The sequence below is a fragment of the Oreochromis aureus genome, linkage group 3 (assembly GCF_013358895.1).
Source record: "Oreochromis aureus strain Israel breed Guangdong linkage group 3, ZZ_aureus, whole genome shotgun sequence".
Lineage (NCBI taxonomy): Eukaryota > Metazoa > Chordata > Actinopteri > Cichliformes > Cichlidae > Oreochromis > Oreochromis aureus.
The window spans coordinates 116140370-116156201 of NC_052944.1; the positions used below are offsets into that span (position 1 = coordinate 116140370).

Sequence of the window (15832 nt, forward strand, 5' to 3'; positions counted from 1 at the left end):
TCATCCTGTCACTGTCAAGAAGACTTTCAAGTGTCTCAGCTGAGCTGCACACATTCACCAGGTAATGAGTTACTGGGGGTGGAGACATTACTAGTTATATTTCCTTTCATCATCAGCATTCACCTTTTTTAATGTGTGATTTTATATTTTTTGTCTTCAGAATTTAGACGTGAAACTTTTTTCAAACTATATTATTCCTACCTTTGTCCAGCTCTGTGTTGTCAGAGAGATATGTCAGAAACTCCTGCTTTGACGCATGTTGCTGAATCTTCTCTCTCAGGTTGGAACCATGGACTCAGAACAAGTAGAGGTGGCCGCCCTAAATCGCCCTTTTGCCTTGGGGATGCTGTACGATGCAAAGAAAGATAAACTGTACACAGGTAAGATATCACTATAACTAACACTAAAGAGGTTTACGTGCTTAAGTACATACTCGTACTCATAAATTTGTTTTCACTTGATAAGAAGTCAGTAAAGATAGTATACATTTCCATCATAAAAACAATAATAATTACAGCGTTGTGATAATATTTATACAAAAGGACCATTTGTTGATATGTCAGTGTCTAAAACGATGTCAACTGTGGCCTGTTGGAACTTATTTTGTGACCGTAACATTTTATAGAGATGCCAATGCTTTTTCATCTATAAATTAGAAACTGAAAAAAGGATAACTGTGTTAATATGGAACATTTTTTTTAACATGATGTTACTGGGTTTTACATTAAACAGAAGCACTGATCGTTATCCTAACAAACGTTTATGGTCCATTAAAGTATTATTATATCTTTAAGCCCTGCATTAAAATAATGACATAGTTTCATGTTTTCAATCCTGTTGTGTCATAAAGGTAGGTCTGGCAAAAATTTGACAACACATATGCCCAGGCCCTCAACAGCCTTAAAGTAAACCTTTACAAAGACCCATAAAAAATCAACAGAGGCTTTTACATCAACATGCATGTGGTATGAGAGGAAAAATACAAACAAATTTTTCTACATACATGAATAAATCATAATATACTTTGTGAGAAGAAATGTTTTGTCATGTGTTTCTCATCATTTGGGCAAACTCAAACCTCACTATCTTGAATCTGAGTGCTTCTTTTTAGCACTCAGATTAAGCACACACACACACACACACACACACACACACACATACACACATAAACAAACAATGACAACACAATCAATATAAAATTGGTGGATAATATATATTTTGGAAGCAAGTCCAACTATAAAAAAATAATAATAATAATAACTTTATTTATAAAGCGCTTTCAAACAAAGTCCTGTACAGCTATTTGAAACTAAAAAGATGAATAAATAAAAGGAATAAATAGCAATACAAGTAAAAACACAAAACAAGTTAAAAACAATAAGAATTTAAAAACTAAAAGACATAGAATTAAGAAATGTAAGATAGGGTGAACAGATGTGTCTTCAACTTAGTTTTAAAAACCTCCACAGAGCACGCCTACCTAATATTTTGAGGGAGGTTGTTCCACAGAAACAGGGCACGTAAAGAAAAAGCACGCTCTCCAACTGTCTTTTTTCTGGCTCTAGGAACCTCTAGAAGGCCAAAGTCCTGAGATCGTAGAGCACGGGATGGAACATAAAGGTGTAAAAGGTTGGAGAGGTATGAAGGTGCCAATCCATTTAAAGCCTTGTAGGTGAGCAGCAGGACCTTAAAATCTGCTCGAACCTGACAAGGTAGCCAGTGAAGAGATCTCAGAACAGGGGTGATGTGCTCAAATTTCCCAATTCTTGTTAAAATGCGAGCAGCTGCGTTTTGCACCATCTGTAGACCTCTGAAACCTTTCTTTGGTAGCCCAGAAAGAAGAGCGTTACAATAATCAATACGTGAGGACACAAATGCATGAACAAGAACCTCTGCAGTGTCGCTTGACAAAACGTGTCTGATTCTGGCTATGTTCCTCAAATGACAAAAGGCAGTCTTCGTTATCTCTTTTACATGAGACTCGAAGGAGAGCGCCCTATTGAACCACACGCCCAAGTTTTTTACCTTGTCCCTGCAATGTATGGCACTGTCATCAATTTTCAAGAAGAAATTTTGGGACAAATGCTGAAATTTTTGTGGTCCAATGACCATCAACTCTGTCTTATCAGTATTTAGGAGCAAGAAATTATCAGATAACCAGCCCCTAATTGCAGATACACAAGATTCTAGTTTAGAGACTTTAGCACAATTTCCAATGGTTAGACAAACATAAAGCTGCAGGTCATCAGCGTAACAATCAAAAGTTACATTAGAAGAATGTAAAAGAACACCAAGAGGCAGCAGATACATAGAAAACAGCAATGGTCCAAGTATGGAGCCCTGAGGGACCCCATGCCTCACTGCACAGGTCTCGGAGAGATCATTATTAAAACTAACAGTCTGAGAGAGGATTCGCAGCCATGATAAAACATTTCCTGTAACTCCAATAAAATGTTAAAGCCTATCCATTAAAATACAGTGATCCACAGTGTCAAACGCAGCACTTAGATTCAGCAGTAATAAAACTGAAGTGTGATCATTGTCTGCATTTACCAGCAGATCATTTACCACTTTGACTAAAGCTGTTTCTGTGGAGTGATTTGGTCTAAAAGCAGATTGAAATGGTTCAAACAGACTGTTTGTTGACAAATGCTCAGTGAGCTGCTTAAAAAACACTTTTTCAAAGACTTTAGACAAAAAAGACAGATGTGAAATGGGTCTATAATTTGCAACCATGTCAACGTCCAGTCCAGGCTTTTTCAAGATTGCCACTTCCACAGCTTATTTAAAACATTCAGGAAAGACTCCAGTTGTCAATGAAATATTTAAAAGAAACAATGTAGGGTCCCAAAACTGACCACAACTCCTTTATAGCCCAGGCTGGTAGAGGATCCAAAGAACAGGTTGTACATCGACAATGCGTCCTTCCAAGCCTGGAGAAATACTTCTAGTCTGGAAGATCTCCAGTGATGCTCTGCTTTTCTACAATTTCTTCTCAAATTCAAGAGCTCCTCATTTAGCCAGGGCATAGGGTTCCTTTTTTGACATTTTAACTTCTTTACAGGAGCAACAAAGTCTAGTAGCTCAAGAAGTGTATTATTAAGGTTGGCAGTCAAGGTGTCTGCACGTAACTCCTGGGTAAAAATGGGGTCCAACACATCAGGTAAATGTAATTTAACTCCTAATATGATGAGATAATCTAAGGGGCAAGTTTCCCCTCTCAGGAGCTGGAGATTTAAGGATTAAAATATCAAAAAAAATTGCTGAGTGGTCTAAAATAGGTAAAAAACAATTTTTAGTCATCGATACATTCAGTCCGTAACCCAAGACAAGGTCTAGGGTGTGGCCCTGACGTGTTGGCCCAGATACAAATTGCTTGAAGTTTAAAGAATCAATTACATTTAAGAAATCTTTGACAAGGGGCTTATCCTCACAACACAGATGAATATTAAAGTCCCCCACTTTAAGAATCCTTTCATAGTGAGCAATAAAACATGTCAAGAAGTCTGAAAAATCCGGAATAAACAAGTCATTATATTTAGGTGGACGATAGATGACTATAATTAGAACCACGGGACAGCTTAAAGTCAGCAGTCAGCAGCTGGAACTCAAATGAGGTAAAAACACCAGGACTTTGTATCTGTTTGCATTTAAAACGGTCTTTGATGATAGAGAACACCCCCCCGCCTCCCAGACAAACTGGGGGAGCTGAAGAAGCTGGCATCGGAGGGGCAGAGCTCCAGCAAGGGTGCCACTTCACCAGTGCGCAGCCATGTCTCAGTTAGGAGCATGACGTCCAGCTTATGAGTATCAAAAAAGTCCCGAAGTACATAACTTTTATTTGATACAGATCTTGCATTTAAGTCAAAGGAGCTTGCAAAGAAAAGCGTCTGGACTTCTTTAAGTTGCTTGAAGACGTTTCACCTCTCATCCGAGACGCTTCTTCAGTTCTAAGGTCAAATGGCCGAGAGTCCCAGATTTAAACCCAGTTGGGGTAAGCCCCCAGAGAGACCCTCTGATGATCCTCTAATCACCTGAGCCAAGGTGTGAAAATGGGTGTGGGTCCCAATCAGCCAGGGTTTGTGAAACCTGGACCCACCTTGTCATGTGATTTCCTGAGGTCAGATGGCCCAGGATGTGAGTGAGTGTTAAGGCGTCTGGGGAGGGAACTCAAAACTGGATTATAAATGGCAGACAGTTGGTGTCGTAAACCACCGCCTCTGTTCAAAGATGGTCGCTCACAGTGGACATAGATGGCCTCTTTCACTCCTCTTTCAAACCATCTGTCCTCTCTGTCCAAAATGTGAACGTTGGCATCCTCGAAAGAGTGACCTTTATCCTTAAGATGCAGATGGACTGCTGAGTCTTGTCCCGTGGAGGTGTCTCTTCTATGTTGTGCCATGCGCTTGTGAAGTGGCTGTTTGGTCTCTCCAATGTAGAGGTCTGGGCATTCCTCGCTACACTGTACAGCATACACCACATTGTTAAGTTTGTGTTTTGGAGTTCTGTCTTTCGGGTGAACCAGTTTTTGTCTGAGTGTGTTGTTGGCAATGTTCCCTCTAAGCTGCGCACATGCGCAATTGCGCACTGCTGGCACGGTCTCTGCACACAGAAAATCTGCATTGCGCACAAGAAAAAAAATAACCTGAATTGAAATTAAAATTAAAACTTCAACAATTCTGTTTTGCAGTGTTAGTCAGTAAGTGACTGGCTGCTCGGCACGGCGTCATATACTCCGCCACCAGGTCGTCATCCAATCTGGGCAAAACATCTTCAGGATCAACCCCTCCTGAAGGCGCACCTGCACACTCAAATTTACCTTTCAGAACCCCAGCCCATGACGCCACCTGTAACAGGAGGGGAGAGAGAACTCAAAGAAGATTTTGCTGCAATGGAACCAGTTTTGAAGCAACAGCTCGCTGAACAGAGCATTGACTTCAAATTCAATCCACCACTTGCTCCGCATTTTGGTGGTACATGGGAGAGAAAAATTAAAATACTTAAGTCAAAACCCCTTGGTTATGCAACATCGGACAATTCGGACCCTGATCCCATTACTCCTAACCTTCTGTTTTTGGGGCGAAGAGACGCATCCTTACTGCAAGCAGTGTACAGCTAGAGTGACCTACTGGGACACCACCACTGGAGACACAGCCAAGTACTTGCCGACCATTTCTGGGTTCAGTTTACTTGCAATTACCTACCTAACCTTCAGCTTCATCAAAAAAGGTGCATCTTTACCCCAGATCTCACTGTAGATCGAGTGGTCATGGTGGTTGAGCATGTATCCATACTCACCATAAAAGTTCTGTCTGAGAGATAGGAAGTGAACCAGTTGTGTACAGCACCAGAGAGGCCCACCATGTGTTTCAGTCTGTTTAAAAGAATAGCGTGGTCTACTGTATCAAAGGCCGCGCTTAGATCCAGTAGCACCAGGACTGAGAGCTTTTGGGAGTCCCACTTACATCTAAGATCATTTAAAACCTTTAGGAGAGCGGTCTCTGTGCTGTGGTTCACCCTAAATCCAGACTGAAATATCTCCAGGATCTGTCTATCATTCAAAAATCATTAATCTGAGTAAAACAAGTTTTTCTAAAATTTTACTTAAAAATGGTAAGTTGGATACAGGTCTGTAGTTATTAAAATCATTACAATCCAAATTGCTCTTCTTCAGAAGGGGCCTCACCACCGCCGTTTTAAAGGCAGCAGGGAAGACACCCAACTGAAGAGAGCAATTCATCATGTATAAAAGCTCAGCTTCAAAAAATCCATAAAGTGTTTTAAAAAGTGAAGAGGGGATTGGATCTAAAAGACATGTGGTGGGTCTCACTGTGGAGAAAACTTTCTTAAGGTTCTCAGCATTAACCAGGACAAAGCTGTCCAGTGTCTCCTCAGGTACAATCGAGCCCTCAGATGTGTTTAAAATCATATCACGAGAAGATAAAATATCACATCTGATGGTGTTGATTTTTCCCCTGAAGTGGTCTGCAAACTGCTCACAGAGTGAGTCTGTGGGGGTTCTTTGGGAGCTGTTAAAATCAGGGTTAAATAAGTGATCTATGGTGGAAAAGAGGACCTTGGGATTATTTTTGTTATTACTGATTATTTTGGCGAAGTATGAATTTCTTGAATTCCTTAGTGTATTATTGTAAATTTTAAGTTGCTCGCAAAGTATTTGATGGTTGATTGCATTTTTATTTTTCCTCCATCTCCTTTCTGCTGCCCTGCAATTTCTTTTGAGTGTTTTGACTTCTTCGTTTCTCCAGGGTGATGCATGTTTTACGTTAATCTCTTTGGTGGTGAGTGGAGCAACGGAGTCAAGGCTTTTCTTCAGTTTGCTGTTAAAATAATTAAAAATAAAATCACAGGGTGCAGGTAAAATCACAGGGGGGCATTGGTCTAAAACCCTGGTAAAATTTGCAGCCACTTCAGGGATTAGATAGCGCCTCCTCACAGTTCGCGCCGAGGTCTCCCGCTGAATAAAACCGGTGATGTTAAAAAACACACAGTAGTGGTCAGAGACAGCCAAGTCAACAATGTCAATGACCAGGTCCAGAGTGTGTCCTCTGTTGTGAGTCGGCTGCGTGACGTGTTGGGTAAAATCCATACAGTGAAGAATGTTTAAGAATTCTTTTGATGCAGGGTCAGAAGGATTATCTATGTGCAGATTAAAATCACCGGTTAAAATTATCATATTATACTTTGAATGTATGTTTGTTAAAAATTCTGAGAATTCCTTGATAAAAGCAGCACTGTCTTTAGGTGGTCTATAAATTGTGACAGATAAAACTGGAGGGCTGCTAAAAACAATAGCCTGGAATTCGAAAGTGGTAAAATGATCAAATAAAATTTGTTTGGTGGTGAGTGTGTTGTTGGTTAAAGATGCAGTCCCACCACCTCTCTTACCACTTCTAATAGAAAAGGAGAAATTAAAATTTGGTGGGGAGGCCTCAGTGAGAACAACTGGTGCATCCGAGCGCAGCCATGTTTCAGTTAAAAATAAACAATCAAGTTTATTATCTAAAGTTAAATCATTAATAATAAAAGACTTGTTCAACAGAGAGCGGACATTTAAAAGTGCCATACTGATCGACACTGGTGGATTTTTGACAGTAGAGTTCAATGAATGCTGACATTTTTGAAGAGGCCGGAGGTTATTAATGTTTTTGGAGTTACTGGATTTATGATAATTTTGTTGCTCTCTGTTTGTGATTATGACGGGTATTGTGTTGACTGTGGGAGAGAGAGGTCCGAGTCCAGAGTTTTGTGTATTACTGTTAAAAGTGGAACAAAGTGGAACAAATATAGGAGCTGGGACCAGGGGGACATCAGTCAGTGGCGGACAGATCAGCAGGTAAATCTATAATTTTGCGTTTTTCATCTCACCATTTGATTGGTATGGAAAATATAATTTCAGGACTTTTTTATTTTTAGAAAATAATAACAGGTTTACTCCCAAATCCCATTCTCTTACAGACTGTGTCTGCTCCCAAACCAACAAAAAACAAACCAAAAATCAGCAAAAAACATTTAAACATAAAAACGCTTATTAATCAGCCATAGGCATAGTTTAAATTCATTTGAAAGCCCAATTCTTAGCCTTGTACACCCTAACTGATTAATTCAAAAATGTGTTTCATTTTTTGTTATCTATTGTCCACCTGGGCCTTTCTCAGAGTTTCTGTTTTCTCAGACTTTTTATCTGATTTAGTGCGCAGCTCAAATAAAACAGTTATTGTGGGTAATTTTAACACTCTACATGTATGCTGAAAATGACAGCCTCAATACAACTTTTAATCCATTAGCCTCAATCTCAAATTTAATCTATTAGCCTTAACTGGCTACTCTAAAAATGTACAAGAACTCACCCACCACTTTATTTACACTCTAGATCTTGTTCTTTTCATTGTCCTGGTTCTGGTGACCCAGTGTTTATGTTTTTGTTGTGTACTTCTGCCACCAAAAGGACAACACTATGATGTTTCTCCCACAAAACTCTACGACCAGAAAAACAGAATCAACTTTTGGAAAATATGAGTCTTATGAAACTTTGTTTTTTCTACTTAAAATTGCTGTTATGTTTTTTTCAGATTTCACACTGTGGGACACGGAAACGATTAAAAAGTACAGCACTAGGCAGAATCAGACCAGTAGCAACTATGAAATTACTGCATCAGACTCAATTGAGTCCAAGTCTTCTCTGCTGGATGTCAGTGCGTCTGTCAGAGCCAGTTTCCTGGGGGGACTGATTGAGGTTGGAGGATCCGCCAGGTATCTGAATGACAACAAGAAATCCAAGAACCAGAGCAGAGTGACGCTTCAGTTCAGTGCTACGACTGCATATGAACGACTGACAATGACCCATCTTGAAGCAAAGACCACACAAATACAAGATGTCATTAAGAAGAGCCATGCAACACACGTAGTCACAGGCATCCTTTATGGAGCAAATGCTTTCTTTGTGTTTGACAGCGAGAAACTGGAGAGGAGCAGTGTTAAGAACATCGAGGCCAGCATGCAGGCTGCAATTAAGAAGATTCCAACGTTTAACTTTGAGGCAAAAGTTGACGTCAAGCTGAGTGATGAAGAAAAAGCTGCAACTAAAAAATTCTCCTGCAAATTCTACGGAGACTTCATTCTTGACAGCAACCCCTCAACATTTGAAGATGCAGTCAAGACATACTCAGAGCTTCCAAAGCTCCTTGGTGGCAATGGAGAGAAGACAGTTCCTGTCAAAGTGTCGCTGACAACGCTGAAGAAACTGGACCCAACAGCTGAAGAGATGAAGAGTAAGATTAGTGATGGGTTGCTGAGGAAAGCTGTGAATGCTCTAGAAAACATCAAAGAAATGGAAATGAGATGCAATGATTCTCTGGATGAAGAAGTGGTTAAGAATTTTCCACAAATTCACAAAAAGTTGAGTCGTTTCCAGGACCTTTGTGAAGATTATGCAAAAAAACTCAGACAGACCATGATGGTGAAAATTCCTGCCATCCGCGAGGGTAAAGAAAAAGAGAGTTCACTGCGGGAAATCTTAGGCGACCAGGAAAAGTCACCATTCAGTCTGGAGAATCTAGACAAGTGGTTAGATAATGCAGAGAGAGAAATCAATGTTATCAGGTGCTGTCTGGAAATAATGAAAGGAATAAAGATCGCCCAAGATGAGTCAGAGTTTGACAAAGAGGTTTTCACTCCAGGTGTAGAGGACACTCTGTGCTTTATCTTCACTTCCCTGGAAACTGATGACCCCTACCTGGACCAGATGGATAACTACCTGCATTCTGGTGAATCACCTAAGAGTTTCCCTCCACCAATCAAAGACCACTGGTTCTTCTCAGAAGACGTGATTGATGACATGAAAATGAAAGCTGAAGATTTCTCCACAATTGTCAAAGGCCTGAAGGACAGCAGCAGATTTCGTTTCATTGTGTCAGCGATAAGAAATAAGAAATACAAAGGAGCAACCATCTACCATTACAAGAAGAGCCACAAGACCACTGAAGAATTTTCAAAGCCTGCTGTTCCTAATGTGGAAGCTGTTAAAGACAACAAGGCTCTAATTTGGTGTAAGCCTGTTTCCTTTCAGCCAAAATAATTTTATGTATAAATAATTTTGGTTCCAAACAGTATCTCAGGACTGCATTCCTCTGGAATGAACAAAGACATCTGATGTTGGTCCTAGAATTTTCTGGGGCCACACACCAGTTTGAGGGTTACAGCTCCTACAGCTCTTATTACCACTGGGAAGACCTTCAGTTTCATTTTTCACATCTGCTCCAGATGTTCCTTTGTTCCTCTAGTACTTCTTTATTTTCTCTGGTCCTTACAGATGTTGCTGTCCACTCAGATTACCACATCTGTCATGACTGTGGTCTTCTGTTCTGTGTCAACCATCACTTTGCCTGGTTGGTTGTCCAGCAGCTGCTTGTCTGTCTCAACTCAAAGTCCCACAGGAACTTAGCCCTGCTGTTCTCAACCACCTTTGGTGGTGTCTCCCAAAGGGACTTGGGAACTTCTAGTCCATGTGGCTTGAATCTTCTTCCTACCATGCTTCAGCTGGCGTCTTCACACCTGTCTTACCTTTTAAGGTATTTTGCTGTGGCTGACCTTTGTGCATCTTTATCATGCTTCTCGTTGGCCTGCGGCACACCCAGATACTTATAGCTGTATCTATATCTGCTATTCTGCCTTCTGGATGCTCCACCCTTTGAGATCATGATTATGGAGTGCCATCAGCTTCTTCAGCCAGTAGGCATGGATCATGTCAGACCCCAGGGCTGCCCAGGTCTTGATTCCAGAAACTCTTTTTTGGAAGTTAACTGGTTCATTTTTTGGGAGGTTGCGGAGGTTTCTTCCAGTATTGCTCAGTTTCGCTTTGGGTCATGACTGCCCTTGTCACTGCCAGGCGGCCAACACAGGTGAATGGACTCAAGCAGACAACACTCAGAGGCACGGACGATCAGTGAGAAGCAAATGCTTATTACAGCAAGTGGGGAGTAACACACAGAGGGAGAATAGTCAAACGCAAAAACACAAATCATGAACTGAGAACAACACTATGATTAACCTACATAGTGCTAGATGAGTCACAATAATACAAACAATGACCATAAACTATGAACAAGAATCACAGTTCGTGTGCTGTGAGAGATTCCAGTGAGCGAGTCTCTTAGCTGGCAGGTGCAACAGCCAGGGAACCCGACACTGGGTATTTTCAAGAGGAGGAACCCTATACTGCAGGGCAAAGGGAGAATTATGAAGTGGGGCTCTCAGAGTCACTGAAACGAGGGAGAACAGGATTAGAGCGAGCTCCAACCAGCAGTCCAGAGAGAAAAGGCAATTTGCAACAATCTTACTTTGTGCAGAGGGAAGCGAGGTGTGGAGGGGTAGTGGTTCGGGTTGGCATGAGCAAGGTCCGATAGACACTCCATAGAAAGCTGGGCAGGGAGGCAGGCCGGTGAGTAAAAAGACGAAGCTGCGAGCAGAACAGCGGCCTTGCAAAAGGTAGGTTAATGGCGTAGAAAGTGGCATCCATGAGACTGCTGAGACCAGAGAAAACAAGGTTATTTCAGAAAGTACTAGGAGATTACTAGCTAGGGGAGCCTTCACTAACTAGGGTTAGTTGACGTTCTGGCGATTAGTGGTTGTGAACGCTGGTCTTAAAAGTCTGCAGTCTAATTACTCACAGCTGCAAAAATTACTGTCACACTGGCATATGCATGAGCTTGTTGATTTCAATGATACTGGTTTGAGGATGGTGCATAGACCAGTGTTAATATCTGCAAGCATCTCCTTTGATGGGACTGTCATTGAGCCAGGCAAGTTTTGCTCTTGGTTGGGTGGGTTGAGTCTGGTCACAATATTCACCCTCAGCTCAGTAGATGCATATGCTAAAACCCACCCTGCGGGCATTTTTTGCCAAGCCTGAGATAGTTGTTCGCTTCACTCATGTATTAAAACACAGACATGTAGGGTAATTTATCATTATTATATTTTCATTATTTCACTGTATATTGTCTGATGGCAAAAAAACCAGACTCTTCAAAAACACCAATTAAACAAATAATGAAAACATATATTCTTTTTCTCAAGCATCATAGTAATTATATGAGACAAAAGTATCAATTGCAGTCATTATTTGTGCTTCACTGTTTGATTAAGATTTCTTTACACATATCCATGACAATACATTCCAGAATAGAATAGAATAGAATAATCCTTTAATTGTCCCACAAGGGGAAATTTGGCGGTAACAGCAGCAGAAGAAAAGCACATATACAAACAGAACAGGACACTAAACAGAAACACACAATTTTTCCAAAAAAAACAACTTTACATTATGGACAATAGTTACAAAAAAAGAGTACTGTACAGTTATTAAGATTAAAGTATAGTTTTTTATATGTATATAAACTGAGAAAAATAATGTGCAAATTATAACAGTAGTAGTTGTTCGGTTGATTAGTACAAATTACAGTGCTGATGTAAACATCTGTTTGTTGGGAGCAGTTCTGATTGTACAGTCCGACAGCTGCAGGGAGGAAGGACCTGCGGAAACGCTCCTTCATGCATCTAGGATGCAGCAGTCTGTCACTGAAGCAGCTCTGCAGTTCAGCAACATTTACATGCATGGGGTGGGAGACTCTGTCCATCAGAGATGTTATTTTGGACAGAGTCCTTCTGTCTCCCACCACCTGCACTGGGTCCAGGGTGCATTCTAGAACAGAGCTGGCCTTCCTGATAAGATTATCCAACCTCTTCCTCTCAGCTGCTGATAAACCGCTGCTCCAACATACAACAGTTTAGAAAATGATGAATGCCAACACAGAGTCATAGAAGGTTTTTAAAAGCGCTCCCTGTAGTCCAAATGACCTCAGCCGCCTCAGCAGGTAGACTCTGCTCTGACCCTTCCTGTAAAGAGCATCAGTGTTGTGGCTCCAGTCCAGCTTATTATTCAGGTGAACACCCAGGTGCCTATAAGAGTCCACTATCTCAATGTCCACTCCCTGGATATTCACTGGTGTCAGTGTGGTGGGTCTGCGTCTCCCGAAGTCCACCACCAACTCCTTGGTTTTCCCGGCATTGACCAGCAGGTGGTTCTGCTGGCAGCAGTTCACAAAGTCCAGAGTCCACTGTCTGTACTCTGAGTTGTCCTCAACTGTGATGAGGCCGACTATGGCAGAGTCGTCAGAGAACTTCTGTGGGTGGCAGCGTGGGGAGTTGATGGAGAAGTCTGTAGTGTAGAGGGTGAAGAGGAACGGTGCCAGCACAGTTCCTGTGGGGCCCCTGCACTGCAGACCAGCGTATTAGAGACACAGCGCTGTGTCCTCACATACTGTGGGTGTTCTGTGAGATAGTCCTGTATCCATTGGGACATGTGGTGGTCCACTCCTGATAGCTCCAGCTTGTCCCGCAGAAGCCTGTTCTATCTCAGAACCCTCAGGAAATAGAGGCACGGCTGGGCTTTCTTCACTAAGGCTGATGTGTTTGTAGTCTGTGATAGGTCCTCGGCTATGTGGCTACCGAAGAACTTAAAGGAGGACACCATCTAGACATAGTCACCTTTTATGGAGAGGGAAGGGGATCAGTTTTTGTCTTGCGGAAGTCCATGACCACTTCCTTAGTTTTCCTAGTGTTGAGGGTTAGGTTATTGTAGTCACACCATTCTGTCAGATGTTCGACCTCATCTCTGTAGCCGGTGTCATCATCGTTGGTGATAAGCCCCATCAGAGTGGTGTCATCTGCAAATTTTATGATGATGTTGCAGGGATGCGTGGTGGTGCAGTCACGGTGTAGATGGTGTATAGGAATGGACTCAGCACACATCCCTGTAGTGAGCCAGTGCTGAGTGACAGGGTGGATGATCTCTGGTTGCCAACCTGGACAGATTGTGATGGATCAGTAAGAAAGTTTTTGATCCATGCACATGTAAAATGGCCTGTATTTTGTATAGCGCTTTTACTAGTTCCTAAGGACCCCAAAGCGCTTTACATATCCAGTCATCCACCCATTCACACACTGGTGATGGCAAGCTACGTTGTAGCCACAGCCACCCTGGGGCACACTGACAGAGGCGAGGCTGCCGGACACTGGCACCACCGGGCCCTCTGACCACCACCAGTAGGCAACGAGTGAAGTGTCTTGCCCAAGGACACAACGACCGAGACTGTCCGAGCCGGGGCTCGAACCGGCAATCTTCCGATTACAAGGCGAGCTCCCAACTCCTGAGCCACAATCGCCTCGCCTTGCCATGTAGCTTGGAAGTTTACCAGCTTGGCAATAAGAAGCTGAACTGAAATCAATTAAGTATTTCTTACTGAAGTCCCAGAATTCTCCAGCTGATGCAGAGCTTATATTATTGCATGTGAGTCTGCTGTTGTAAAGTGGAATGGATAGTAATGACTTCTAATAAACTTCTCTTTTTCAGATGCCTGTGATCTCACCCTGGATTCAAACACTGCAAACAACCAGCTGATTCTGTCTGAAAGGAACAAGAAGGCAACATATGGAGAATGGCAGAAATATCCAAATCACTCTGAGAGGTTTGATTTAGTGCCTCAGGTTTTGTGCAACGAGGGGCTGACTGGGCGCCATTACTGGGAAGTACAGTTGAGTAATGATTCTACCACTCAGGTTGGCATAGCTGTTATTTACCAAAGCATCCAGAGAAAGGGACAAGGTGGTGAGACAGAATTTGGCGCTAATTCCAAATCCTGGTATGTTGGTACATACTTTGGAACAGGGTTCAGTGTGTGGCATAATGGCAAATTAAGCAGCGGCAGTCTCTGCTGCAGCAGAGTTGGAGTGTTTCTTGATTACCCCGCTGGCACTGTGTCTTTCTATGCAGTCTCCTCTAGCACACTGACACACCTCCACACCTTTCGCACCAGATTCACAGAGCCTGTTTACCCAGGCTTCTGGATAAAGAACACATCCAACTATGTTAAACTGTCTCCAGTTTAATAACATCAGCAGAATCAGTCACAGCAGAAAACACTGGGGCCAAAAACAAAATGAAAGATTTTGCATTATGTTTTCATAAACCTCTTATAGCTTTATATTGTTTTGAGCAAATACACTTTTTTGTGTGTTCATCACAGCTGCATGACTCATAACATTAATTTACTATTAAATGCTTTGATAGAAAGTCGGGTATAATCTCACTATGATAAATGTTGCCATGGGGATCAGGGGGATCTAATTATTGTAATGCTTCATGATTCATATGCTACTGTCGGGAGTGCTGGAATATTATGCTGCTATTACTTGCTGCTATTTTTATGATCATTATTATTATTCCATTAATTATTAATATTGATACTGCATTTAGATGTTTAAACATATTGGCACCCAATTAAGTTTTTATTACAGGTCCAGTAAGAACCACTTTGAACTGTTGAGTTGAATCTATAATTCCAAATGCTTTTCAATGCTCCTATAATCTTAAATGTTTCTGTGCAGACTGCAGGGACAGGAAATATACTCTGTGTAAAAGGAGACAGGAAACGGCAGGCTTAGGCAGAAGTGAAACTGAAAGCAGAGTCAGATTGTAAGGTGTTTTGAGCAGGCTGTTTTATTATGCATTAATATCTCTGATTAAGCTTTGATTAAGTTTTAAGTAGTTGTATTAGATTGAAACATTTGTTTTATACATTTTACATATAAGTCAAGATCGGCACACACAGGATGGCCTTAGCCTGGTTGCCTAAGCTGAGGTCAATTAAGGTGCAGCGTGAGGATCACACATGTATAGACATACACACCAACAAACACATATAGTTTTAGCTGTGTACGTGCGCAGGCCTTGTGTCTGGAAAGGACGAGAGGTGTGAGGTGAGCTAGGGTGCAGGAGAGGTCATGACACAGTACACAGTACTCAGCACACACACACATACATGCACACACACACACACATCTGTAGACTCATTTGAGTAGGTAAGAGTTTAATCAAGTTTTGCTTGCGACTGCAAAATTGTGCCTGCATGAGTGACAGTTTGTGCAGAACGTGGACCTGATGTTCCAGAAGATAAGCCTGGGCAGGATGGTGACAGGAAGCACCTGGGTTCGAGCCGAAGATGATGTTCTTTAAACTATGTCAAAGTTAACTGAACGTTTGTGGTTTTGCATTGACGTATGCTGTATTGAGTCTGCCTGGCAACAGAAGGGGGGGGGGGCAGTATCGCCCCAACCCTATAAAGCCTTTGTTCTGACAATTATAAGACAGTTCAACACTGAATCTGCACAGTGTTGGCTCCACATGTGTATTCATTAAAATGCCGTCTAATTGCACCCGGCCGGATCAGTGGTCATTATTTTGGTCTTCCTCCTCAAT

General features: G+C 41.9%; 1 protein-coding gene across 1 annotated transcript; it reads left to right on the plus strand.

Annotated features, from left to right (window-relative positions):
• LOC120437934 (neoverrucotoxin subunit beta-like) lies at positions 1 to 14856 on the plus strand. The gene is made up of 4 exons (XM_039608457.1): positions 1 to 61; positions 281 to 380; positions 8091 to 9566; positions 13928 to 14856. The coding sequence occupies exons 2-4, from the start codon at positions 290 to 292 to the stop codon at positions 14461 to 14463; spliced, it is 2103 nt and encodes a 700-aa protein (XP_039464391.1). The 5' UTR covers positions 1 to 61; positions 281 to 289; the 3' UTR covers positions 14464 to 14856.
• The last annotated feature ends 976 nt before the right edge of the window (positions 14857 to 15832 follow it).